A 26,547-nucleotide genomic window follows, 5' to 3' on the forward strand; every position below is an offset into this window, starting at 1 on the left:
TTTTTTTTATTATTATTCTTTTTTAATATTCTTTTAATTATTCTTTTTTTATTATTATTATTCTTTTAATATTCTTTTAATTATTCTTTTTTTATTTTTTTTTATGTGTGTGTGCGTTCCTTGTTTTCTTGAACCTGAACCATGTTATAACTCCTCTGTGTTCGGTGGCGATGGTCAGAGCTTCGCCTGGTCCTCGTGCTCAGAGTGGTCCGTCGGGCAGCGCGTCCCCTTCGTGGTGGACGTCTGCTCCGTGACCTTTGAGCAGCTGGACCTGCTGCTGCGACAGGTCAGCGAGGGGATGGACGGCAGCTCGGACTGGCCCCCCCCACAGGAGAAGGAGTGCATGGTGGTCTCCACGCTCAACCTGCTCCGGCTCCAGGTAGACCTCTTTAGAAGCTCTAGGTTTTCTCAACAATAACGCTTCTCCACACCTTCTCTGCTGGTCATAATCACATAAATACACATCTCTGAATCCTCCTCAGCTCCATGCAGCCATCAGTAACCAGGTGGATCCAGAGGAGCTGGGTCTGGGTCTGGGCAGCGTGCTGCTGAACAACCTCAAACAGACCGTGGTGGTCCTAGCGAGCAACGCCGGCGTGCTCAACTCCGTGCAAGCGGCCGCACAAGCCGTCCTCCAAAGCGGCTGGTCGGTGCTGCTGCCCACCGCCGAGGAGCGGGCGAGAGCGCTGTCCTCCCTTCTGCCCAACGCTGGTGAGAGCTCATCGTCACCAGCACCGCTTTAAACACTCTCAACGGTCCACTAGCTCTGAGAGGAGGGACTGAGAGGCTGAGGGTCTTATCTTGTTGTTTGGTGTTTCTTTTGTCTCCCAGCGTCTGGAAACGAGATGAGTGTGAGTCCTGGACGTCGCTTCATGATCGACCTGCTGGTCAGCAGCCTGATGGCCGACGGAGGGTTAGAATCAGCTCTGAATGCAGCGATCACCGCGGAGATACAGGTCGGTGTGTTTGACGCATCGCTCCTCTGCTTGATGTGACTGAAGTGAACCTCGGTTGGTTAGCCGTTAGCGGCGCTGCTAACGTTCCTAGCTCTCCTCCTGCTGCTTTAAACACTGATCGGTTGTTTACAATGAGACATTAATGGATAAAACCGTCTGCATCCACGTCCCTGAACTCCTCTCACTGGATACTGTGTGTTTCTGTTAACAGGACATTGAAGCCAAGAAGGAGGCTCAGAAGGAGAAGGAGATTGACGAGCAGGAGGCCAACGCGTCCACCATGCAGCGGTGTCGCGCCATGCTGGACAAAGACCTCATCAACACGGGCATCTACGAGTCGGCGGGGAAGCAAAGCCTGCCTCTGGTGCAGCTCGTGCAGCAGCTGTTGAGGTACTCGTTAAGACCCTCCCACTCTGAGTCAGGTCATCCTGCTGCAGCGAGAGGACTGTGTGTTAAAATACAGATGCAGCAGGTTCACTCATCTGCTACTTTTGTAACGTATTCATGTATTTTATTGTGTGTTGTACTGATAACATGAGGCCACTATATTGTAATAACCTGCCCAGGAACTACAGATACTGTCTCTCTAGTGAACTCCTTCTAATCTCTGTAGGAACATCGCCTCTCAGACCATCGCGAGGCTGAAGGACGTCGCTCGCCGCATCTCCAACTATCTGGAGGCGGAGCACGTCAGCAAGGAGCGCTCTGCGTCTCTGGACCTGCTGCTGCGCTTCCAGAGGCTGCTGGTCAGCAAGCTGTACCTCGGGGTCAACGGCACGGAGAACGTCAACGGATACAGTGAGTCCACCCAGTCCAGATGAGAGGAGCTCCGTGAGACCATGAGACCATGAGACCATTAGATCATGAGATCATGAGACCATGAGCTCATGAGACCATGAGACCATGAGATCATGAGAACATGAGATCATGAGACCATGAGATCATGAGACCATGAGACTCATGGATCAGATCAGCACAACAGAAACGAGGGAACAAATATAACTTTTAGATCCATGATCATGATTGTTATACCGCGGATACTAATTATAGATCATAATGTAACTGAGGTGAACCTCCGTTAGAGACTAGAACCACATGTTCTACTGAATACTGGAGGAGAACCATCGTCAGGACAACTTTATTTACACTGTGATGGTTAACGTTAAACTTTATTTACACTGTGATGGTTAACGTTAAACTTTATTTACACTGTGATGGTTAACGGTGAACTGTGGAGTGGATCAGTGCGGATCAGGGATTGAGAACCAGCTCTATGGGGGAACTCTCTGATCTCTCTTGTCTCTGCAGACCCGGAGCTCCTGGGCGTTGGTTCCCTGTTGAAGAAGTACATCGCCCTGCTGTGCACTCACATCGGAGACATCCTCCCAGTGGCGACGAGCATCGCCTCCACCGGCCGCCGCCACTTTGCTGAAGTCTCTCGTGTAATTGAAGGAGATCTAACTGGTAATCCCTCTTCTGCTGACACTTCATGTGCAGAACTGCTTGTTTTTTCAAGCAAACTCGTGAGACAGTTCTGGATGTTTCTGCTCTGACAGGAGTGCTGCTGCCTGAGTTGGTGGTGTCCATCGTCCTCCTCCTCACCATCGATGCCGGTCTGATGCAGGAGACCGGGTCCATCCCTCTCCTGGCCGGACTCCTGGAGCACCTGGACCGGTTCAACCACCTGGCCCCGGGTCATGAGAGGGACGATAATGAGGATCTGGCTTGGCCCGGCATTATGGGTATAATACACTGACTCGGTTACACTCATTCAGCTTTATTGTCTCATTCTGGGAAAGACACCAATCCTAATAATCTGTTTTCATGGTTCATAAATGTTCCACTAATATTCCCGCTTACAGCCGTTCATATTCAGATATTCGGTGACGTCGTTCTCTTCTGTGTTCATCGTTCCTCTCGTCTGAATATGTAAAGTGAACATCAGGAGCTAACAGATGTTTCTCTCAGCGTGGTCCAGAGGTGGAGGACTTGTTGGATCACTTTCAGTCCTTCACACAGTTTCTCTAGAAGATATCTGTTCATCTCCAGAAAGCTGCTGAAATAACGACGATCCTGAATCCCCTGAACTTGTCGTGAAGAGGAGAAGATTTGTGTAGAATGTAACTAGCTCTTCTTCTGCTGTGGCAGGATGCTTCTTCACAGGACAAAGTTCCAAGAACAACGAGGAGGTTTCCCTCATTCGCAAGGCCGACCTGGAGAACCACAACAAAGACGGCGGATTCTGGACCGTCATCGACGGAAAGGTGTACGACATCAAGGACTTCCAGGCTCAGTCCCAGTCGCTGGCAGGAAACAGTGTCCTCGGTGAGCTCAAACAGCAGTCCTACAGAAGATTTGAGACAGTTTTCTCTTTGTCCTCGTTGAAACAGCGTCTCTCCTCTTGCAGCCCAGTTTGCAGGAGAGGACCCGGTGGTCGCTCTGGAAGCTGCTCTGCAGTTTGAGGACACCAGGGAGTCGATGCAGGCCTTCTGCGTGGGCCAGTACATGGAGGTACCGACTGTCCCGACGCACTGGGTCCCTCTCATTCCCACCATTTAAGGGGATTAAGCTGATATACAAATACATATTTACTATTGATTCAATTTAAAACATGACATCATGAGACAAGAACAGAATGATGAAATGAGACCGACCCAGTGTTTCTAAAATGACTTTTTTTTTTATTCTTCATAACCGGTCTTTGACCCTGTGGTGTTTTTACCGTAAACAGCCGAACCAGGAGACGGTCACCACTCCGGACCTGAGCAGCCTCTCGTCCCCGCTCATCGACACGGAGAGGAACTTGGGGCTGCTGCTGGGTCTCCACGCCTCCTACCTCGCCAAGAGCACCCCGCTGTCCCCCATGGAGATCGAATGTGCCAGTGGGTCCAAGGACTTCAAAGCAACTTGGTTTGAAAAACTCAGATTCTTCCATTTCTAACAGCGTTTCTTTTGCACAGAATGGCTCCAGTCGTCCATTTTCTCCGGCGGCCTGCAGACCAGTCAGATCCACTACAACTACAACGAAGAGAAGGACGAAGACCACTGCAGCTCTCTGGGCAGCACCACCCCGGACAAGGCCAAGCTCTACTCCCGCAGAATCACCCTCAGCGACCACGCTCAGCCTTTCCTGCAGGCTATCGCTGACAACAACACTCAGGACCACACCGTCAAGGTGCAGACAGCAACGGTCACCTGCACAAAACATGAAGCTTTCAGCAGAATTCATGTATACATGTCCAGCAGCCCTGAAGCTGAAGGTTTCTGTTCACTCACCTGGTCTTCTTGTTGTTGTCGTTACGTCGTCGCAGGACTTCCTGTGCCAAATCGAGCGTTGCTGTAAGCAGTACCATCTGATCACGCCCATCACCTTCCCCCCCGAACACCCCGTGGAGGAAGTCGGCCGCCTGCTGCTCTGCTGTCTGCTCAAACATCAGGACCTCGGTAACCTACACACCGGCCTCACTTTGCTTTTTAAATGTTTCTTTTTATTTCTTAATGAGGATTCTCTTTCTAAGTTCCTGAGGATTTCTCAGGTGATTTTTGTGTTTGTTGTAATACTCATTTTGGCCACAGGAGGGTGATGTGCACCACTACCTCATGTTCTAAATAAGACTAAAAGCATTCATGTTTTAAGTTGCATAACTTTCCAGCTGAGAAAGTAAATCTCACCTGGAAGGGAACATGAATGCTTCTAGTCTTTAGAACATGAGGTAGTGGTGCTCTTCAGCCTCTTGTGGCCGGAATGAGTATTACAACAACGAACACAAACATTTTCACAGACGGAAACAAAAGTAACTACTAACTTAACATTGTCTCTCTCTCTCTCTCTCTCTCTCTCTCTCTCTCTCTCTCTCTCTCTCTCTCTGTCTGTCTGTCTGTCTGTCTGTCTGTCTGTCTGTCTGTCTGTCTGTCTGTCTGTCTGTCTGTCTGTCTCTCTCGCTGTCTCTCTCTCTGTCTTTCTCGCTCTCTGTCTCTCTCTCTATCTGTGTGTCTCTCTCTCTCTGTCTCTCTCTCTGTCTCTCTCTCTCTCTCTCTGTCTCTATCTCTCTCTGTCTCTCTGTGTGTCTCTCTCTCTCTCTCTCTCTCCCCCCCCCCCCCCCTCCCTCCCTCCCTCCCTCCCTCAGGCCACATTGCCCTCTCACTTGTCAGTCAGTGTGCCTTAGGTGTGGACCAAGGGAAGCAGAGGTCCCTCCCTAAATCTGTGATTGACGTGTGCCGCATGGTCTACCAGGCCAAGTGTTCTTTAATCAAGGTAGGATTCTTCTGCTTCTAGCTCGTCTACTATGAAGAGCAGGGACCGTTGAGCTGAGAATGTACTCTAGAACCTCTTGTGTTGCAAAGTAACGGCGTGTTCTGTTCTCTTCAGACCCATCAGGAACAGGGTCGCTCCTACAAGGAGGTGTGCGCCCCCGTCATCGAGCGCCTGCGCTTCCTGTTCAACGAGCTGCGTCCGGCGGTGAGCAACGACCTCTCCATCGTGTCCAAACTGAAGCTGCTGAGCTCTCAGCCCCGCTGGAGGAGGATCACCCAGAAGCTCATCCGGGACCGCCGGAAAAAAAGAGGTGGCTCATTTAAAGCCAAACGAAGACAACACACCCGACGGGGATCCGTTTGTCCTCACTTTGAATGTCTTCTTTATTTCATATTAGTGCCTAAGAAGTCAGAGTCTGCTGACATAGAAGAGCCAAAGCTGGAGAACGAAGGGACCAATGGGGAGGAGCTTAATGTCCACATCAGCCCCACGCCTGCCGACAGGAAGTCGCCCACCAGCAAGACGTCCAAGGTGCTTTAAAGGGTCTTCATTATCGGAACATTTCACAGGACATTCAAAAGAATACACACATCCATCTTTACTTTTATGATCTAAAACTAGCTTCTTCTCAGCGGTCTGTCGGACAGTTATGAAGAGATAACTATGTCTCTCACACGTGAAGATCTTTTATCTCAGGTAGATGTATGTTGGAGGTTTAGTTTGCAGACTAAACAATGTCTTCTATTCCAGTCTGACGTTGCCGTGTTGTTCCTCTCCAGCAGGACAAATGGCATCCGCTGCTCCACACCGTGGCCAACGTCCAGAAGTACCGCTGGCTGAAGCACAGCGTTCACGGGGTCTTCTCTCAGTCCAGCCTCATGGTCACCATCGTGGAGTTCGCCCTGAAGGAGGAGCCGCTGGACGTGGAGAAGATGAGGAAGTGTCTCCTCAAACAGGTGATCGTCACCGACAACCTCCACTGAGAGGAGGGATTATCATCATCTATAAACTACTTCATCACCTTCATACAAACCCTGTAGAGAAACAAGTCAAGTATTGAACGTGTTATGAAGAAACAGAGGTTGAACATCCTGTAAACTATTTGATTTGGCCAATAAGACTTCCTGTTTCCAATTGTCGGGTCGACTCTGTTCGCTTGCAGCTGGAGAGAGCCGAGGTGAGGCTGGAGGGCATCGACACCATGCTGAAGTTGGCCTCTAAGAGCTTCCTGCTGCCGTCGGTGCAGTACGCCATGCTCTGTGGCTGGCAAAGGGTCATACCGGAAGGAACCAACATCGGGTGAGTCAACGGGTCGACATCTATGGGGAACGAGAGAAGACCTTGAATTCATGCTGTCAGTTCTGACTGCTGAAGCTGAAGCTGACTGTCTGTTGTCGTGGTGTTTTTCAGAGAGCCTCTGTCTGACTGCCTGAAGGACGTGGATCTGATCCCCCCCTTCAACCGCATGCTGCTGGAGGTGACTTTCGGCAAGTTGTACTCCTGGGCCATCCAGAACGTCCGCAACATCCTGCTGGAGGCCGGCGTCCGCTTCAAAGAGCTCGGTGAGTGGTGACCCGTCTGCTCCCCGTGCGACGCACTTATTCCTCCACGCGGACTAACTCGGACGGTTTTCGTACGCAGGCGTGCAGCCGGTTCCCTTGCAGACCATCACCAATGAGAACCCGGCGGGACCGAGTCTCGGCACCATTCCTCAAGCCCGCTTCCTTCTGGCCATGGTCCACATGCTGTCCCTGAAACACGGGTCCAACAGCCTCAGCCTCTTACTCAACTCGGGCCTGTTGGCGCTGACGCAGAGCATCCTCCGGCTCATAGGTGAGTACCGTTGAATGCGGACGGGCGACCCGGCATGAAAGTCACAGATCGGATCATGTGTCTCCTGTCGTTGTGTCTCCAGGGCCCAGCACTGACAGCAGTGAGGAGGACCTGAGTTTGTGTGCACACGGAGGCTCCGCTACGGTACTGGAGGAGTCCAGAAAGGAGGCGGCCCCGACCCCCCTCCCCGCCTCGGGCCCTGAGCTGGCTGCCATGATGAAGATAGGCACCAGGGTCATGAGGGGGGTGGACTGGAAGTGGGGAGATCAGGTACGTGGATCCATTCGAGAGTCACGTCGGTAAAGTAGTGGAGGATGTTTAACATATGACACACCCCCCCCGTGCATGTTCTGTCCAGGACGGTCCGGCACCGGGTCTCGGCCGGGTCATCGGGGAGCTGGGAGAGGACGGCTGGATCAGGGTCCAGTGGGATACCAGCAGTACCAACTCCTACAGGATGGGCAAAGAGGGCAAATACGACCTGAAGCTGGCGGAGCCGCCGGCGCCAGCCCAGCCCCCGACCGAGGACTCTGACACGGAGGACGACACAGGTCGGTTCACGACACTGGCTCAGTACGAACCAGAACCAGAACCAGCAGTGAAGAACTAAACTGAAACAGGACTGCCTGGTTAACATGAATGGACTGATGATGAAGAAACTTAATGTATAAAAACTAAACTCTGAACACTACCTACAGCTAAAGCCCTGTGTTCACTGCAGAAGGTGAGCTGATGGAGAAGAGCAACCACCCGACGGCGATGATGCTGACCAGCACGGTGAACCTGCTGAAGACGTTGTCTCTGACAGCTGGGATCCACGCGGAGGTGCTGCAGACCGACGCCACCCGGACCCTCTGTGGACTCCTGAGGACGCTGGTGGAGAGCGGAGCCAACGACAAGTCAGGTAGCTGAACCGCCGCGGTGCTGAAGAGCCTCTTCTGTTTGTTTCACGTCGTTATCTTGCTCTGAATCTGACTTGTTCCTCGTCGCGGTCAGGCTGTCACTCCCACAGGCTGGTGTCTCGGGAGCAGCACAGGAGCTGGTCCACGCTGGGCTTCATACGCAGCATCGCTCTCATGCCCCAGATGTGCAGCACGCTCAGCACCTCGGCGTGGATCGGCCTGCTCATCCGTATCGTGGAGGGACACCAGTCCTTCAACGCCGTCACTCTGCAGAGACAGGTGGGACGGTTACCGAGACGTGAACCTCAAACCAACGACGCGGTTTAGCGTTAACCGTCAGTGTAAATACAGGCTCTGCTCAGGCTGAAGGTGCATCACGATGCCTTCAGGCTCTGCTCAGGCTGAAGGTGCATCACGATGCCTTCAGGCTCTGCTCAGGCTGAAGGTGCATCACGATGCCTTCAGGCTCTGCTCAGGCTGAAGGTTCATCACGATGCCTTCAGGCTCTGCTCAGGCTGAAGGTTCATCACGATGCCTTCAGGCTCTGCTCAGGCTGAAGGTGCACCACGATGCCTTCAGGCTCTGCTCAGGCTGAAGGTGCACCACGATGCCTTCAGGCTCTGCTCAGGCTGAAGGTGCATCACGATGCCTTCAGGCTCTGCTCAGGCTGAAGGTTCATCACGATGCCTTCAGGCTCTGCTCAGGCTGAAGGTTCATCACGATGCCTTCAGGCTCTGCTCAGGCTGAAGGTTCATTATAACCTTATTTTATTTTTTGCCTGATGCTGAATGCTGGATGAGGAACATTCTCAGTGAACTGATTGAGGATTATTTATAAAAACAACTTTGTGTGTGTTTTCCAGATCCTGGCGCTCCGTCTCCTTCAGGCCGTCCTGCCCTCGTGGGACAAGACGGAGCGCTCTCAGGACATGAAGTTCCTGGTGGAGAAGTTGTTCAACTTCCTGGGAATCCTCCTCAGCACCTGCTCCTCAGACCTGCCGCTGCTCAGAGGTACAGTCACGACTCACACTCTGGTCTCTCATTTAAAAACGTCATGTGTTATTTTATGTGTTGTTAAATTGCCGCTTCCTGTGCACAGAGGGTTCCCTGCGGAGGAGGAAGTCCCGCCCCCAGGCGTCGCTCACAGCCACTCACAGCAGCACGCTGGCGGAGGAGATCGTGTCTGTGCTGCGTACTCTGCACTCTCTCAACCAGTGGAACAGCATGATCAACGACTACATCAACGCTCAGCTGGGCTCCATTGGAGACGTGATGGCAGGCTGCCAGTCTGAAGCAGTGAGTTACTCAAGCTTTACACACTCAGAGTGTGTGTGTGTGTGTGTGTGTGTGTGTGTGTGTGTGTGTGTGTGTGTGACCAAGTTAAAGATGTGACTACTGTCACTTTAACTCACATTAATGCTTTTATTTTGGCCTTCTTGATAAAACGTCTCCCCTCTCTCTCTTTCTCTCTCTCTCGCTCTCCTCTCTCTTCTCTCTCTCTCTCCCCCCTCTCTCTCTCTTTCTCTCTCTGTCTCTCCCCCTTTCTCTCTCTCTCTCTCTCTCTTTCTCTCTCTGTCTCTCCCCCCCTCTCTCTGTCTCTCTCTTCTCTCTCTCTCTCCCCTCTCTCTCTCTCTCTCTCTCTGTCTCTCCCCTCCCCCCCCTCTCTCTCTCCTCCCCCCCTCTCTCTCTGTCTCTCTCTCTCCTCCTCCCCTCTCTGTCTCTCCCCCCTCTCTTTCTCTCTCTCTCTCTCTCTCTCTCTCTCTCTCTCTCTCTCTCTCTCTCTCTCTCTCTCTCTCTCTCCACACCCCTCTCTGTATCTCCCCCCCTCTCTCTCTGTCTTTCTCTCTGTCTCTCCTCTCCCCCTCTCTGTCTCGTTCTCTCTCTGTCTCCCCCCCTCTGTCTGTCTCTTCTCTCTCTCCCCCCCTCCCCTCTGTGTCTCTCCCCCCCTCTCTCTCAGTGCTTCCTGGAGGAGTATTTCCCTGACTCTGACGCTCCTCGAGTGGGCAGCCTGATGGCGGTGATGTCGGTCATCGGAGGAATCGACGGGCGCCTCAGACTCGGAGGCCAAGTCGTCCACGAGGAATACGGAGAGGGAACCGTGACTCGCATCACCCCGAAAGGACGAATCACGGTCCAGTTCCACGAGATGAGGACCAGCAGGGTTTGCTTGCTCGGTCACCTCAAACCGGTACGGAAGTGTTTGGACGCTCGCGTCCGTACCAGAATGCTGTCAGCTGACCAATGAAATGTACTGATTGTCTTCTTCTTCTTCTGTGGTGGTTTCCCCTAGCTGCCCGCCGTGTCCTTCAGCGTGCAGAACCTTCCCTTCTCTGAGCCCATGCTGGCGGTCTGGGCTCAGCTGGTCAGTCTGGCTGGAAGCAAACTGGAGAAACAACGCATGAAGAAGTCCGTCAGTCGAGGGCTCACAGGTAGAGAGGAGCGACCTTATTTAGACAATAAGAACCTTCGTTCTGAGATGATTCTTCTTTACATGAAAAGCTTTAGGCCTGTGCCGGACGTTTGGTTCCGTGCTCTCAGTGGATTTAATCAAACCTCTCGTTCGTGTCTCCAGCCGACCAGGTGGATGTCCACCTGCTGCGCTGCCAGCAGCTCAGGCTGTACATTCTGAAGGCGGGACGGGCTCTGCTCTCTCACCAGGACAAACTCAGGCAGATCCTCTCACAAGCAGCCGTTCTGGACATCGGACCCAACCCCAGCGGTAAGACGGTGACGGCTCAGCAGAGTCTCTGTTTTTATGAGAAATTAAGAATCATTCGGCCACGAGGAGCTGTGTTTGGGTCCTCCTCATGACCCCTGTGTGTTGTTTTTTTGCAGAGGACCCGGTGGTGTCCTCTCCTGATGTGGGAGACCTGTCCCCTGAGGGTCCTCTGCCTCCGCTGATCCTCCTGCAGCAGCTGCTGTCTGCTGCCACTCAGCCCTCGCCCATCAAAGCCATCTTTGACAAGCAGGAGATGGAGGTGAGTCCACGGGCTTCTATACATCCAGAGGAGTCCGGAGACGGCTTGACGTGGACGCGTCCTCAGAGAGCTGGTGTGGCTTTGTCCTCGGCGTGACCGGTGTGTGTCTCCGTGTTGTCGTAGGCTGCAGCTCTGGCGGTGTGTCAGTACCTCGCCGTGGAGTCCGCCCACCCGTCCTCGCCGCTGTTCGAGGAGAGCAGCTCCAGCGAGGCCACCACGCCCGTCACCGTGCAGCACGTCCGACCCCCCAAGCAGAAGAAGCAGAAGACCTCCCCCGTCCCTCCCTTACCCATCGTCCTGCAGCTCATGGACATGGGGTTCCCGCGGAAAAACATCGAGTTTGCCTTGAAGTCGCTGTCTGGAACGACGGGCAGCGCCTCTGGTGTCCCAGGTAACGTTTCAACACGTCACGGTGCTCAATTCCTCTGGCTGAAACGGCTTGTGTACCTGTGGAGTAACGGAGTGTCTCTGCAGGTGTGGAGGCTCTGGTGGGCTGGCTGCTGGACCATCCGGACATCCAGGTCACCGAGGTGTCGGACGCCGACACCGTGTCCGACGAATACTCTGACGAGGAGGTGCTGGAGGAGCTGGAGGAGGCCGAGCCCGCGTTCCCCGTGGTGCGGCTCATTAATAACAGATTATTATGATTATTGTCCTCGAGACGTGGTCGATAACAGCGCTGTGTGTCCTCAGCCTCCAGGTGCGGTGGTGACTGAGAGCCAGACGTTTAAGAAGAGATCAGATTTCCAAAGCAACGATGACTACGCCGTGTATGTGAGGGAGAACATCCAGGTAAGACACCTGTCAGTCAGCGTGTAGCCCCGCCCCTAAAGCCCCCCCCCCTGCTCCGTGGTCCGTTTGACCCCCGATCCCCGACTGCCCTGCAGGTGGGCATGATGGTGAAGTGCTGCAGAACGTACGAGGAAGTGTTCGACGGAGACGTCGGGAAGGTGATCAAGCTGGACCGAGACGGGCTTCACGACCTGAACGTTCAGTGTGACTGGCAGCAGAAAGGAGGGACCTACTGGGTCCGCTACATCCACATCGAGCTGCTGGGTGAGCGCCGTCTGGAGGATGGAGAGGAGAGCGGTGGTGGTGTCTTCTTCTCTTCACCCTCTCACATGTTCTGGGTCTTTTTCTTTTTTTCCAGGGTTCCCACCTCAAAGTTCTCCCTCTCATATAAAGATCGGGGACAAAGTGAGAGTGAAGCCCTCCGTCACCACGCCCAAGTACAAGTGGGGCTCCGTCACTCACAGGAGTGTCGGGGTGGTGAAAGGTAAGCCGCTCTCTGAAGCTTCACTGAACGCTGTATCAGCTGGTACCGAGCTCTGATCACCTTATAATAATATTATTATTATTATTATTATATTATTATAGTTCTATTTACCGTGTACCTTTTTTTATTTATTTATTTATTTATTTATTTAACTTGTCTTATTTATGTAAATATTCTTATTAAAATATTCATATTTATTTAACTTTTCTTATTTATGTAAATATTCATATTACAATATTCTTATTTATATACTTATTCATATTTATGTAAATATTCATATTTATGTAATTATTCTTATTAAAATATTCTTATTTATTTTATTATTCTAATTTAATTAACTTTTCTTATTTATTTAGATTTTCTTATTAACTATTGTTAATCATTGAACTAGTCTTTCATGAATGCAGCTTAACTCTGGTGACTACCGGCCATGAAACCCAACTATTCTTAACAACGTTGTACATTAAGTATTAAAATGAAGAGATGAGAAAGTATCATGTGTTGAATACTGTTTATTAATCATCGGGCAACTAAGTAGAACCTCATCACTCAGACGTCCTTTTTAAACCGCTGCTTTAAAGACATGAAGAGAACTTGTCTCTCGTGTTTCGGGTCATGTGATCCGCCTTTCGTAGAGATCACGTGTCTTTGTGTTTCCTCCTCTGGTAAAGGTGCCGTCAGCTGTTTATCCGTCTGTTCTAACAGCGTGGATGTTTTGTTTTAGCCTTCAGTGCCAATGGGAAGGACGTGATAGTGGACTTCCCTCAGCAGTCCCACTGGACCGGCCTGCTGTCTGAGATGGAGCTGGTGCCCAGTGTTCACCCCGGAGTCAGGTGAGAACGCGTTGACGTCTGATTTTAAGGCCGCCCTGCGTGTGTCCACACCTGCTGCTGAGCTGAAACCCGTTGTGGTTCTGCAGGTGTGACGGCTGTCAGATGTTCCCCATCAACGGACCCAGATTCAAGTGCAGGAACTGCGACGACTTCGACTTCTGCGACAACTGCTTCAAGACGCGCAAACACAACACCAGGCACTCCTTCGGCAGAATCAACGAGCCGGGTTAGTCGCACGCTCACCCAGAATGCATCTGTGATGTTTCTAAAAGCATGAACTCCGGACAAAGTCCAGAGAACCAGGCCTGGACTTCTCCGTGTCGTTCTCAGCTGTGTGTGTGTGTGTGTGTGTGTGTGTGTGTGTGTGTGTGAACCTGTCCCTCCTCTACGTTCAGGTCAGTCTCCGGCGTTCTCCGGCCGCTCAGGCAAGCAGCTGAAGAAGCACCAGAGCAGCCAGCGCGGGATGCTGATCGACGATTGGTCGAGAGCCGTGAAGAGCCTCAGCGTGTCGTCCTCCGTGAACCAGGCGGCGCGCCTCGTCGACTGCAGCGATCAGTGCTGGCAGTCCTCCGGCTCCCAGGGAAAGGCAGGAGATTGAGTTTCACACGATACGTCCGTTTAGTGTGGCTGTGAGGTCCTGAAGCGGCGCCTGACTCTGACTCTTCTCTCCACAGCACTGGATCCGTCTGGAGCTCTTCCCGGACGTCCTGGTGCACAGGCTGAAGATGGTGGTGGATCCGGCAGACAGCAGCTACATGCCCTCGCTGGTGGTGGTGTCAGGCGAGTTTCATTATCTGCTTCTCTCAGCCCTTTTCATCACTCTGACCTTTTTACATTCAACATTTGAGACTATTTTGGCTGCATATGGCTTAAATAACGGTGTGAGTTGTTCTATAATAAGTTTATAATAAACTGTGCAGCTAAAATACAGACGTTCAGATGCCGTTTAACCATTATGTTCTATATTTATCAAATAGTTCCTCTTGAGTGAAGCTCCTGTTTCTCAGCAGTAACATCTTTTCTTCATGTTCATGTTCAGGTGGAAGCTCTTTGAACAACTTAATCGAGCTGAAGACGATCAACATCAATCCCACCGACTCCTCCGTCCTCCTGCTCAGCGACTGTACCGAGGTTAGTCCACTGAGACCCGGTTCTAATCCGTTTATTACCTTTTAATAGCTTGTAGTAATAACATGTTATGATATGATGACGATGTCTTTCTCCCTCCAGTACCACAGGTACCTCGAGGTCGCCATCAAGCAGTGCCGCAGCTCCGGCATCGACTGTAAGATTCACGGTCTCGGCATCGTCGGACGCGTCCGAGCGGAGGACGAAGACATGGCCACCGTCCCCTTCCTGGCGTCTGACAACGAGGAAGAGGAAGATGACAAAACCGCCACTGGGAGGTATGAAGAGACGAAGGAGCACGTGTTTCAGAGGTCTGTTTCTGCAGAGTCATTCTTCATGCTCGTCACCGGGGCAACCGGGGCAACCGGGGCGGAGCTCCGGAGGGAGGAGGAGAGCTCAGCTCCTGGCAGCAGCGTCTCCTCCTCCTCCCACCCCCCTCCTCTTCCTCTTCTTCCTCCTCTTCCACCTCCTCCTCCCCCTCCTCCTCATCTTCCTCTTCCTCCTTCTCCTCTTACTCTTCCTCCTTCTCCTCTTCTTCCTCCTCCTCCTCCTCCTCCTCCATGAAGTGAATTCTTATCCAGGGCCTCTCTGTCTCTGTGTGTTTCCTTTAGTCTCGCTCGGAAGAAGTCTTCAGGGTTGGAGTCTTCAGCGACCATCAGGACCAAGGTGTTTGTGTGGGGCCTGAACGACAAGGACCAGCTGGGAGGACTGAAGGGCTCTAAGGTGCAGCTTGTCTGTTTGACCCGACCACTGAACTCGATGTCTTTAATGCTCTCCGTGGAGCTTCAGTGTTCGGCTCTCATCGCTCTGCGTCTCTCCTCAGATCAAGGTGCCGTCCTTCTCTGAAACGCTCTCTGCTCTCAATGTGGTGCAAGTAGCCGGCGGTTCAAAGAGCCTCTTTGCAGGTTGGTGATGATGAGTGGTTGCAGTTTGTCTTTGTACATGAAGCGTTCACGTGGTTCTGGATGCGAGCTCCTGTGTCTCTGTCTGCAGTGACGGTGGAGGGGAAGATCTACGCGTGCGGAGAGGCCACCAACGGCCGGCTGGGTCTGGGTCTGTCCAGCGGGACCATCCCCATCCCCCGACAGATCACCGCGCTCAGCAACTACGTGGTGAAGAAGGTCGCCGTGCACTCCGGGGGACGCCACGCCATGGCGCTGACCGTGGACGGGAAGGTGTTCTCCTGGGGAGAGGGAGACGACGGCAAGCTGGGACACTTCAGCAGAATGTATGTTAGCGTGTCTCACAGCCTCACTGTGTCTTCTCTTAATCTTAACCTGAATAAATGAGGCTCTACATGTTATAAATATTAAACTATGGACATGTTTCAGCCTCTCCCCTCTCTCCCCCCTCTCCTCTTTCTCCCCTCTCTCTCCTCGCTCCTCTTCTCTCTCCCCTCTCTCCCCCCTCTCCTCTTTCTCCCCTCTCTCTCCTCGCTCCTCTTCTCTCTCCCCTCTCTCCCCCCTCTCCTCTTTCTCCCCTCTCTCTCCTCGCTCCTCTTCTCTCTCCCCTCTCTCCCCCCTCTCCTCTTTCTCCCCTCTCTCCTCTCTTCTCTCTCTCCTCTCTTCTCTCTCTCCTCGCTTCTCTTCTCTCTCTCCTCTCCCCTCTCTCTCCTCTCTCTCCTCTCCTCTCCTCTCCTCCTCCGGTTTTGGGTTTTTTAATTCTTAAATCAAAGTTGTTGTTTTTTGTTTCACTTCTCCATGATGCAGCTTTATGGACTACTTTCTAAAGATGTGATTAAACATAAGTATGTTTTGTTCTTTTCCATCTCAGGAACTGTGACAAGCCTCGGCTGATCGAGGCGCTGAAGACGAAGCGCATCAGAGACATCGCCTGTGGAAGCTCTCACAGCGCCGCCATCACCTCCAGCGGGGAGCTGTACAGCTGGGGCTTAGGGGAGTACGGCCGCCTGGGACACGGAGACAACACCACGCAGCTGAGGCCCAAGCTGGTACGTCTCCAACCAGTCGCACAAGGTCAACAAGGTCAACGAGATCAGTGATCAAAGACTAATGGAGATGAAGAAGATCCATTCATGAATCCACGATTAGATCATCCAACTCTACACTTGTTGTCTGATCATTTAAAGTCTGTTTGTTCAGTAGAAGCGCGTTGAACTGGTGTGGAGTTGATTGGTGAACTGACCATGAACTCCCTTCTTGCTGTGACGTTTGTCCTCCAGGTGAAAGTGCTTCTGGGACATCGTGTCATCCAGGTGGCTTGTGGGAGCCGAGACGCCCAGACCCTGGCCCTCACAGACGAAGGTACTCCTGTTACTGTGCTTCAAGGCTTCGTCTCTCGCAGCTTCAGCCCAGCGTTGTGCGGTGGACTCATCGTGTTTCATGCGTTTCACCTTCTAGTCGGTAACGTGTGTTTTATTTATTTCCTTGTCGTCAGGCTTGGTGTTCTCCTGGGGCGACGGTGATTTTGGGAAGCTGGGTCGCGGAGGCAGCGAAGGCTGCAACGTCCCCCAGAACATCGAGAGGCTGAACGGTCAGGCCGTCTGCCAGATAGAGTGTGGAGCTCAGTTCTCTCTGGCTCTGACTAAGTCTGGAGTGGTGTGGACCTGGTGAGACGGACGAGAGAGACACAGTGACTGTCCCGACGTCGTTATTATCACATGAGCGTTCACGGTTCGTGTTTCCAAACAGGGGCAAAGGAGACTACTTCCGACTGGGTCACGGCACCGACGTCCACGTGAGGAAGCCCCAGATGGTGGAGGGGCTGAGGGGGAAGAAGATCGTCCACGTTGCTGTCGGAGCGCTGCACTGTTTGGCTGTTACAGAAACGGGACAGGTCGGTTCACTGTCGACACTCTGATCGGCTCTTCTTGAGTATTTTGTGCTCGTAGGTCATGTTGTTGTTGTTGTCGTTGTTGTTGTTGTCCGTCAGGTGTTTGCGTGGGGGGACAACGACCACGGGCAGCAGGGGAACGGCACCACCACCGTCAACAGGAAGCCCACGCTGGTTCAGGGTCTGGAGGGACAGAAGATCACCCGGGTGGCCTGCGGCTCCTCCCACAGCGTGGCCTGGACCACCGTGGACGTGACCACGCCCTCGGTTCACGAGCCGGTGCTGTTCCAGACGGCCAGGGACTCCCTCGGAGCCTCGTATCTAGGTAATCATGTAAACATGAGAGGAGACGCCTGCAGCTCTGCAGCAGTCTGATGGTGTCTGCAGCTGGTTCAGGGTGCTTCCTGTCAATGATGACGTGTGTGTGTGTGTGTGTGTGTGTGTGTGTGTGTGTGTTTGTGTGTGTGTGTGTGTGTGTGTTTGTTTGTTTGTTTGTTTGTTTGTTTGTTTGTTGTGCGCTGCAGGTGTGCAGTCAGACAGCGACTCGTCGTCGGCAGTGAACAACAAGCTGAGCGGGCCGAGCAGCGTGAAGCCGAACCGACCCTCGCTGGCCAAGATCCTCCTCAGTCTGGACGGGAACTTGGCCAAGCAGCAGGCTCTGTCTCACGTGCTGTCGGCCCTCCAGATCATGTATGCCAGGTACGTTTTGGGTCTGAGGGTCCTCTCCTGGGGGGGTCACGAGACCACGATGAAGTCTGAGTCATCCCCTTTTCTTTTTTAAGTATTCCTTATTGCGCTACACTCTCACGTCAGCAACCATTAGTGTGTGAGTTGCCGGTGACGGGTCGGGTCGTGTGTTTTCCTCAGGGACGCGGTGGTCGGCGCTCTGATGCCGGCCAGCATGATCCTGCCGGCGGAGTGTCCTTCCAGCTCCCCGGTTCCCCCGTCAGACTCCTCGTCCTCGTCCAGCGTGAGCGACGAAGAAGGTCCTCCTGTGCTGCCCGAGGCCGACGACCGGGTCAGCCCCAATCCCTGGCAGGACAAGAAGGGCGAGGTGAGGACCGCGGCGCGACTCGTCTCTGAGAGACTTTCTTCTGTCAGAAGTGCTGCCTCGACTACATTTTGTGCTGATTTACTGTAAAACAGGAAACATGCAAAGGGATATTTTCCCCCATAGTGAGCAGGTGTGAAGATGCAGCATCAGCACTATATCTGGGTCCAACATCTCTCACAGGACTTTAGTCATAAATACATCTTACAGTTTGAGGTTCTGCTCCACAGTCGGTGTTCTGCTGCAGAAGATGAGTTCATAGAAGCAGACAGGAGGTGCTACTGGATGAAGCTCATGTATGTGTTTGCTGCAGTCATGAGTGTGTTGTTGTTGTTGTTGTTGTTGTGTATCTGAGCAGGCTCCCTCGTCGGAGGACGCCGTCACCCCCGTCCTCAGCCATCACCCCCTCCGCCTCCGGAGCCTCCTCGCGCCCCTTCATCCCCGTCACCGATGACCCGGGAGCGGCCAGCATCATCGCCGAAACCATGACCAAGACCAAAGAGGTGAGTCCGTCCCACGTCGGTGAAGCCGTCGACCCCTCGGCGACGCCTCACCTAACTCTTGTGTTCATGTTTCACACTCCAGGACTCTGAGAGCCAGAGTAAAGTGGTCGGTCCGGAGCCTCAGTACCTGGACGAGTTCACCAGCCTGCTGGTGCCGGATGACACCCGCGTGATGGTGGACCTGCTCAAACTGGCCGTGTCCTGTCGCTCTGGAGAGAAGGGCAAGGAGGTTCTGTCTGCTGTGCTGTCTGGGATGGGAACGGCTTATCCTCAGGTGACTTCACTGTTTCCACGTAGACCTCCACGTAGACCTCCACGTAGACCTCTACGTAGACCTCCACGTAGACCTCCACGTAGACCTCCAGACTGAGGATGTTGGTTGGTAGCAGCGCTGACCTCGTCTCTCTCTCTGTGTGTTCACAGGTCGCTGACATGCTGCTGGAGTTGTGCGTCACCGAGTTAGAGGACGTTGCCACGGACTCGCAGAGCGGCCGACTGTCCTCCCAGCCGGTCGTCGTGGAGAGCAGCCACCCGTACACGGACGACACCTCCACCAGTGGAACCGTGAAGATCCCAGGTAAGAGGGATTTGAATGTAGCGGTGCAGCCCGACCCTCTAGTTGGCGCTGGTTAAACGTTCTTTACTTTGAGCGTCCCGAGTGGACCGGACCGCGTTCAGGAGACGCAGACCACGTCTCTCGTTTTGTGTCGTAGGAGCCGAGGGTCTGAGGATAGAGTTCGACAGACAGTGTTCCACCGAGCGGCGCCACGACCCGCTGACGATCATGGACGGAGCCAATAGGATCGTCTCCGTCAGATCAGGTGAGGAGAGGGAGGACCCCGGAGCCGAGCGGTCACTGAGCGTGTGCCGACGCAGCAACAATAACAAATGTGGCGTCTCTGCGTCGTGTGCTTCAGGGCGGGAGTGGTCCGACTGGTCCAGTGAGCTGAGGATCCCCGGAGACGAGCTCAAGTGGAAGTTCACCAGCGACGGCTCGGTGAACGGGTGGGGCTGGCGCTTCACCGTCTACCCCATCATGCCGGCTGCTGGTGAGCGTCCAACACACACACACACACACACACACACACACACACACACACACACACACACACACACTGTGATGGTTAACGATGGACTGTGAGGGTCCGTTACACCGCTGCTGCCGAGGCTTTTGACACCGGGTCTGTTCTTGGCGTCTTCCCTCAGGTCCCAAAGACTTGCTGTCCGATCGCTGCATCCTGTCCTGCCCCTCCATGGACCTGGTCACCTGTCTGCTGGACTTCAGGCTCAACTTTGCCTCCAACAGGAGCATCGTGCCTCGCCTGGCTGCTTCCCTCGCTGCTTGTGCTCAGCTGAGTGCACTAGGTACAGTGTGATGGTCCTGAGCCACCGTGACCTCGACTATGTTAACACTCTCATGTTTTACTATTCTTCTGAATATGACAATATTCTGAGTTTGATCCGAATTATTTTAACGTCGTATTCTGAGTTAGTCCTGCAGACGTTTAGGATTTACTCACAGACTGTTTATAAGAAGTGAACGTAGTCGTCGATGGTTTGTGATGTTTTGAAGCCTCGAGTTCGTTCATTTTGGTCGTCACCATCTTGGGGTTTTTTTGCATAAAAAAAGCATCCAACAGTTTGCAGAGACGCCCAAAACAAAAGATATTTGGTGCATGTAAACGTAGTCATAGTGAGATATAAATATATATGTATATATATTCATGTTGCTTGTGATTTATCCCGGTCCAGCTGCTGGACACAGGATGTGGGCTCTGCAGAGACTACGGAAGCTTCTGACCACAGAGTACGGTCAGTCCATCAACATCAACAGGCTGCTGGGAGACAGTGAGGGCGAGGCTCGCTCCATGGTGAGGACAGAGATATATATATATATATATATATATATTCATAATCTAAAGAATAGTTGAGATGTTCTGTGTGACGGCTCTTGCAGTATTTATTTTAGAACATGCATTAGTGGTGCACTTCTGCCTCTTGTGGCCAGAATGAGTATTACAACAACAAAGACTTCAGAGGAAAAATGATGCTGACATTTATTTTTTTAATACCTCACAATATTATTCATATTTATACCTGTTTTCACAGATGACAAAAGATATATTCTGTTCTGAAGTCATAAACAATCAGAATTGTGTTTCTCACTAACCTCTCAGGAGTACAACGCTTCTATGTTGTTGTACTTTAAGTATACTTGAGAACTGTTCCTAAACGAGGCCTGTATTTCTGACGGTGATCACTGATCTTCTCCTTCCAGAGCTTCACAGGCAGTGCTCTGGCCGCTCTGGTGAAGGGGCTCCCAGAGGCTCTGCAGAGGCAGTACGAGTACGAGGACCCCATCGTCAGAGGAGGGAAGCAGCTGCTGCACAGCCCCTTCTTCAAGGTACGCTCCCAACAGATCTCACTCACCACCGCCGTGGATCCTGCATGAGGCTCATTTGCACGTTGTGTTCAGGTCCTGGTGGCTCTGGCCTGCGATCTGGAGCTCGACACTCTCCCCTGCTGTGCCGAGACTCACAAGTGGGCCTGGTTCCGCCGGTACTGCACGGCCTCCAGAGTGGCCGTGGCTCTGGACAAGAGGACCTCTCTACCCAGACCCTTCCTGGATGAGGTGAGCGCGCCGACACTTCTTCTTCTTCCTCCTCCTCCTCGTCTTCGCGCGTCGCCACCAGGACGTTGTTAATCCCCCTTTCTTTAATTTCAGGTCACAAAGAAGATCCGGGAGCTCATGGCGGATCACGAGAGCATGAACGGCCTCCACGAGAGTCACGACTTGTTCAAGCGCGAGCACGACGAGCAGCTGGTGCAGTGGATGAACCGCCGGCCGGACGACTGGACCCTGTCCGCCGGGGGCAGCGGCACCATCTACGGCTGGGGCCACAACCACAGGGGCCAGCTGGGCGGCATCGAGGGGGCGAAGGTGAAAGTGCCCACGCCCACCGAGGCCCTCGCCACGCTGAGGCCGGTGCAGCTGATCGGGGGGGAGCAGACCCTGTTCGCCGTCACCGCCGATGGAAAGGTCCGCGTTTTAAAACTTTATTTACACCGCGATTAAAACGCGACGCATCGTCGTGACGCATCTAACCCACATCTTGTCTGGACCCTCAGCTCTACGCTACAGGGTACGGCGCCGGGGGCCGGCTGGGGATCGGGGGCACGGAGTCGGTTTCCACGCCGACCCTGCTGGAGTCCATCCAACACGTGTTCATCAGGAAGGTGGCCGTGAACTCCGGAGGGAAGCACTGCCTGGCGCTGTCCTCCGAGGGGGAGGTCTACTCGTGGGGGGAGGCTGAGGACGGGAAGCTGGGTCACGGGAACCGAAGGTCCGGATCACAACAACACACACACACACACACACACACACACACACACACACACACACACACACACACACACACACACACGTCAACATGGACCCATGAGTCAGGATTCCATTCACTTGTCTTTGTCGAGAAAGAGTTGATGAGTGAAACGGATCATGGAAACACTTTTAACTGATCAGCTGTTTCTGCTCTCCTCGTCTTCTTCCTGGAGACATATTTATATTGTCTTCTTCTTCCTGGAGACATATTTATATTGTCTTCTTCTTCCTGGAGACATATTTATATTGTCTTCTTCTTCCTGGAGACATATTTAATAGACGCTCTACAAACTGAACGTGTTTCTGACGACGTGACTTTTAACCTTCCTCTCTGGTCTTCAGCCCCTGCGACCGTCCCCGCGTCATCGAGTCCCTGCGGGGGGTGGAGGTGGTGGACATCGCGGCCGGAGGGGCTCACAGCGCCTGCATCACGGCCAGCGGAGAGCTCTTCACCTGGGGGAAGGGACGCTACGGACGGCTGGGACACGGAGACAGCGAGGACCAGCTGAAACCCAAACTGGTGAGTGATCGCTCCCTGTGTTCACGGCTGAATCATATTCTATAGAACGCTAACGATCGTCGGTAAAACTTTATTTACACTGTGATGGTTAACGGTGAACGGTGTCATTGACCCGAGGGTCACGTTTACTCTGTTCTCTGTCTCCAGGTGGACGCTCTGCAGGGACACCGGGTCATTGACGTGGCCTGCGGCAGCGGAGACGCCCAGACGCTGTGTCTCACGGACGATGACATGGTCTGGTCCTGGGGGGACGGGGACTACGGCAAACTGGGCCGAGGAGGAAGCGATGGCTGCAAAATCCCCATGAAGGTCAGTGAGCTGTGTTCACCGGAGGCTCGCGGTATTTAGACCGGTTTAAATCTAAAGCGCTCGGTGGTGAACTGGTTCCTCGTGTTTCAGATCGACTCTCTGACGGGCCTCGGCGTGGTCAAAGTGGAGTGTGGCTCTCAGTTTTCTGTGGCTCTCACTAAGTCTGGAGCCGTGTACACGTGGTAGGTGCAGCGCGTCTGTTGTTGTTGTCGTTGTCGTCGGCTCAGCTGATCTTAACGGCCCGTGTGGTTCCTCAGGGGGAAGGGAGACTATCACCGGCTCGGCCACGGCTCCGACGACCACGTTAGACGACCGCGACAGGTTCAGGGGCTGCAGGGGAAGAAGGTCATCGCCATCGCCACGGGCTCACTGCACTGTGTGTGCTGCACAGAGGACGGTAGGACAATATATGTCCTAATAATCAGTTTACATGGCAGATGAATGTACTGGCTGCAGGGCGGTCCAAAGACACTCTAACTGGCGACTCTAAATTGGCTGGAATATGTTTGCATGTAACAGTAGCTCAGCTGAGTGGAGGCCCTGTGCTTGTGTTTGGGCTGCAGGAGAAGTTTACACGTGGGGGGACAACGACGAGGGCCAGCTGGGAGACGGGACCACCAACGCCATCCAGAGGCCCCGGCTGGTGGCCGCGCTGCAGGGCAAGAAGATCAACCGGGTGGCCTGCGGCTCCGCTCACACCCTCTCCTGGTCCACCAGCAAGCCCACCAACGCCGGGAAGCTGCCCGCTCAGGTGAGCGCGTCTCGCCCCGCGCGTTCCCAGTAGATGGCGCTAACGCGTTAGCTTTAGAGAGGAATGTCTGACCGTCTGGAGTTGGTGTGTTCAAGGTCCCCATGGAGTACAACCACCTGCAGGAGATCCCCATCATGTCCCTGAGGAACAGGCTGCTGCTGCTGCATCACATCTCCGAGCTTCTTCTGCCCGTGCATCCCCATGTTCGACCTGGAGGGTCGGCTGGGTCAGACGGGCCACGGACCCCCGGTGGGCTTCGACACGCTCAGAGGCATCCTCATCTCCCAGGGCAAGGTGAGACCGCTTTTCAATGAACCGTCTGGGTGAATCTGTTAGAAGTCTCAGCTCAACGTTCTCCATCGTTCCACACGTTCTGACGTCATTTGGTCTCGTGAGTTAACAGAAGAGCAGAAGAAGAATACATGTGTGTTTGTCTGTGAAACAGGAAGCAGCGTTCAGGAAGGTGGTTCAAGCCACGATGGTGAGAGACAGACAGCATGGACCGGTGGTGGAGCTCAACAGGATACAGGTAGGAAGTACAGGAGTCCTCCTCCTCCCTCTCTTCCTCCTCACTGTGAGTGTAACATGTGATGTCTTTCATAAGAGGATTTTTGTGTGTGTGTGTGTGTGTGTGTGTGTGTGTGTGTGTGTGTGTGTGTGTGTGTGTGTGTGTGTGTGTGTCTGTAGAGGTTCCTGGACTTGTAGACTTGACTCCACACAGTCTCGGTTCAGGACTCTGACCCCCCCCCCCCCCCCCCCCCCCCCCCCCCGTAGAACTGTCATGTGCAGGATTCCATCAGAACTTCCCGTCTTTGTAGCAGGAAGTTATTAAACAGAAACAAATCAAAACTGTCTTTCCCTCTTTTTCTTCTCCTTCGTTCTTTTTCTTCTTTTCTTCTTCTTCTCTTTCTCCTTCTTCTTATTTTTCTTCTCTCCTTCTTCTTCTCTTCTTCTTCTCCTTCTCTTTATTCTTCTCCTTCTTCTCTTTTTCCTTCTTCTCTTCTTCTTCTTCTCTCCTTCTTCTCCTTCTCTTTATTCTTCTTCTTCTTCTTCTCTCCTTCTCTCCTTCTTCTCTCCTTCCTTCTCCTCCTTCTTCTTCCCCCCTCAGGTGAAGCGGTCTCGTAGTAAAGGAGGTCTGGCCGGTCCGGATGGAACCAAGTCTGTGTTTGGTCAGATGTGTTCTAAGATGAGCTCGTTCAGCCCCGACAGTCTGCTGCTGCCTCACCGAGTGTGGAAGGTCAAGTTCGTAGGTCGGTGTTCAAACATCTCGTCTCGCCCGTCTTCTTCGTCCCGTCCCCTGCGTGTCTTCAACTACAACTTTTCTCTTTCTGTCTCAGGGGAGTCTGTGGACGACTGCGGCGGAGGCTACAGCGAGTCCATCGCCGAAATGTGCGAGGAGCTTCAGAACGCTCTGACGCCGCTGCTCATCGTCACGCCCAACGGCCGCGACGAGTCGGGCGCCAACCGGGACTGTTTCCTGCTCAACCCGGCGGCCAAGTCCGCCCCTCCACATGAGCATGTTCCGCTTCCTAGGTGATCCTCGTAAACCCTAAAGATACACATTGTTTTAAACCACCCGGCCTGGACCGCTAAGCTTCTTTCATTACAGACCGCTCTGAGAGTCATGTGATTGTTCTGGTTTTCTGACTCTGTGGCTCTGCTGCGTCTGCAGGAGTTCTGCTGGGCATCGCGATCCGGACCGGAAGCCCCCTGAGTCTGAATCTGGCCGAGCCGGTGTGGAAACAGCTGGCCGGCATGAACCTGACCATCGCCGACCTCAGTGAGGTACGTACACCACGCTGAGCTCCACGCTGAGCTCCACGCTGAGCTCCACGCTGAGCTCCACGCTGAGCTCCACGCTGAGCTCCACGCCGAGCTCCACGCCGAGCTCCACGCCCAGCTCCACGCCCAGCTCCACGCTCAGCTCCACGTCGAGCTCCACGCTGCTGGTGTAACTGTGGATCCGTGATCCGATGGGATCCCCCATTACGGTTCTGCACACGTGTGAACCACAGATTAATGACCCAGTTTAAGGTCACTAGAAGGGGAAAAATATGACATTACATAAATTAGTTATGTCATTTTTTTATGTATTTGGTGTTAAACGTCAGAATCAAAGCCATTCGTCACCATCGGGATGACAAAACTGTGATGCAGGAAGACGGAAAATCACTCTGCTCTCCGGTTGAGGTGTGAATTATTCATGTGGTTCTGTTCTGTTGTTGACAGAATCTCTAAAAGGGTTTATAGTTAACTACACAGTACATGAACTATCCCACCACAAGTTTGATGCTAACACTAACTGTTGTGGCTAACTGTTGTGGCTAACTGCTGTGGGCTAACTGCTGTGGGCTAACTGTTGTGGCGAACTGCTGTGGCTAACTGTTGTGGGCTAATTGTTGTGGCTAACTGCTGTGGCTAACTGTTGTGGGCTAACTGCTGTGGCGAACTGCTGTGGCTAACTGTTGTGGGCTAACTGCTGTGGCGAACTGTTGTGGCTAACTGTTGTGGGCTAACTGTTGTGGCTAACTGTTGTGGCTAACTGTTGTGGCTAACTGCTGTGGGCTAACTGTTGTGGGCTAACTGCTGTGGCTAACTGCTGTGGCTAACTGTTGTGGGCTAACTGTTGTGGCTAACTGCTGTGGGCTAACTGCTGTGGGCTAACTGTTTTTGGGCTAACTGCTGTGGGCTAGCGTGTTGTGGCTAACGCTGTGGCTAACTGCTGTGGCTAACTGTTGTGGCTAACTGTTGTGGGCTAACTGTTGTGGGCTAGCGTGTTGTGGCTAACTGCTGTGGGCTAACTGCTTTTGGGCTTATTGTTTTTGGGCTAACTGCTGTGGGCTAACGTGTTCCGGGCTAGCGCGATGTGGGCTAACGTGTTGTGGGCTAACGTGTTCCGGGCTAGCGTGATGTGGGCTAACGTGTTGTGGGCTAACGTGTTCCGGGCTAGCGTGATGTGGGGCTAACGTGTTGTGGGCTAACGTGTTGTGGGCTAACAGGTTGTGGCTGCCAACACATAACGTTAGCGAGCTACGTCACCATCTCCAGCCACACATGGTCCTTTCTTCTGTGGTTGTG

General features: G+C 53.1%; 1 protein-coding gene across 1 annotated transcript in view; it reads left to right on the forward strand.

Moving 5' to 3' along the window:
* Nucleotides 1-26,547, forward strand: part of herc2 (HECT and RLD domain containing E3 ubiquitin protein ligase 2) — a 42,999-nt gene that overhangs the window by 13,349 nt on the left and 3,103 nt on the right. The window contains 74 exon segments of the mRNA XM_068725463.1: nucleotides 179-379; nucleotides 483-711; nucleotides 832-956; nucleotides 1,168-1,346; nucleotides 1,570-1,754; nucleotides 2,265-2,420; nucleotides 2,513-2,698; nucleotides 3,105-3,281; nucleotides 3,364-3,467; nucleotides 3,688-3,838; nucleotides 3,917-4,131; nucleotides 4,268-4,400; nucleotides 5,084-5,211; nucleotides 5,326-5,521; nucleotides 5,609-5,742; nucleotides 5,991-6,167; nucleotides 6,374-6,510; nucleotides 6,622-6,773; nucleotides 6,853-7,044; nucleotides 7,127-7,314; nucleotides 7,403-7,595; nucleotides 7,766-7,948; nucleotides 8,041-8,225; nucleotides 8,809-8,956; nucleotides 9,045-9,241; nucleotides 9,903-10,133; nucleotides 10,236-10,374; nucleotides 10,518-10,664; nucleotides 10,781-10,923; nucleotides 11,047-11,314; nucleotides 11,398-11,540; nucleotides 11,617-11,715; nucleotides 11,811-11,979; nucleotides 12,074-12,199; nucleotides 12,924-13,032; nucleotides 13,119-13,258; nucleotides 13,428-13,618; nucleotides 13,707-13,812; nucleotides 14,072-14,163; nucleotides 14,263-14,438; nucleotides 14,772-14,883; nucleotides 14,984-15,065; nucleotides 15,154-15,388; nucleotides 15,934-16,111; nucleotides 16,343-16,424; nucleotides 16,558-16,729; nucleotides 16,812-16,956; nucleotides 17,053-17,278; nucleotides 17,478-17,652; nucleotides 17,821-18,007; nucleotides 18,363-18,389; nucleotides 18,391-18,507; nucleotides 18,590-18,781; nucleotides 18,931-19,084; nucleotides 19,221-19,328; nucleotides 19,425-19,556; nucleotides 19,714-19,872; nucleotides 20,260-20,378; nucleotides 20,786-20,911; nucleotides 20,984-21,139; nucleotides 21,233-21,547; nucleotides 21,637-21,851; nucleotides 22,232-22,409; nucleotides 22,557-22,718; nucleotides 22,809-22,900; nucleotides 22,976-23,115; nucleotides 23,282-23,469; nucleotides 23,565-23,651; nucleotides 23,653-23,763; nucleotides 23,915-23,998; nucleotides 24,578-24,719; nucleotides 24,807-24,970; nucleotides 24,972-25,002; nucleotides 25,142-25,254. Of these exon segments, the coding sequence (XP_068581564.1) occupies nucleotides 179-379; nucleotides 483-711; nucleotides 832-956; nucleotides 1,168-1,346; nucleotides 1,570-1,754; nucleotides 2,265-2,420; nucleotides 2,513-2,698; nucleotides 3,105-3,281; nucleotides 3,364-3,467; nucleotides 3,688-3,838; nucleotides 3,917-4,131; nucleotides 4,268-4,400; nucleotides 5,084-5,211; nucleotides 5,326-5,521; nucleotides 5,609-5,742; nucleotides 5,991-6,167; nucleotides 6,374-6,510; nucleotides 6,622-6,773; nucleotides 6,853-7,044; nucleotides 7,127-7,314; nucleotides 7,403-7,595; nucleotides 7,766-7,948; nucleotides 8,041-8,225; nucleotides 8,809-8,956; nucleotides 9,045-9,241; nucleotides 9,903-10,133; nucleotides 10,236-10,374; nucleotides 10,518-10,664; nucleotides 10,781-10,923; nucleotides 11,047-11,314; nucleotides 11,398-11,540; nucleotides 11,617-11,715; nucleotides 11,811-11,979; nucleotides 12,074-12,199; nucleotides 12,924-13,032; nucleotides 13,119-13,258; nucleotides 13,428-13,618; nucleotides 13,707-13,812; nucleotides 14,072-14,163; nucleotides 14,263-14,438; nucleotides 14,772-14,883; nucleotides 14,984-15,065; nucleotides 15,154-15,388; nucleotides 15,934-16,111; nucleotides 16,343-16,424; nucleotides 16,558-16,729; nucleotides 16,812-16,956; nucleotides 17,053-17,278; nucleotides 17,478-17,652; nucleotides 17,821-18,007; nucleotides 18,363-18,389; nucleotides 18,391-18,507; nucleotides 18,590-18,781; nucleotides 18,931-19,084; nucleotides 19,221-19,328; nucleotides 19,425-19,556; nucleotides 19,714-19,872; nucleotides 20,260-20,378; nucleotides 20,786-20,911; nucleotides 20,984-21,139; nucleotides 21,233-21,547; nucleotides 21,637-21,851; nucleotides 22,232-22,409; nucleotides 22,557-22,718; nucleotides 22,809-22,900; nucleotides 22,976-23,115; nucleotides 23,282-23,469; nucleotides 23,565-23,651; nucleotides 23,653-23,763; nucleotides 23,915-23,998; nucleotides 24,578-24,719; nucleotides 24,807-24,970; nucleotides 24,972-25,002; nucleotides 25,142-25,254 (11,436 nt within the window).

This window comes from Cebidichthys violaceus, unplaced genomic scaffold (genome assembly GCF_023349555.1).
Source record: "Cebidichthys violaceus isolate CVI_PGR_0920_01 unplaced genomic scaffold, fCebVio1.0.p SCAF_35, whole genome shotgun sequence".
NCBI classification, from domain to species: Eukaryota; Metazoa; Chordata; class Actinopteri; order Perciformes; family Stichaeidae; genus Cebidichthys; species Cebidichthys violaceus.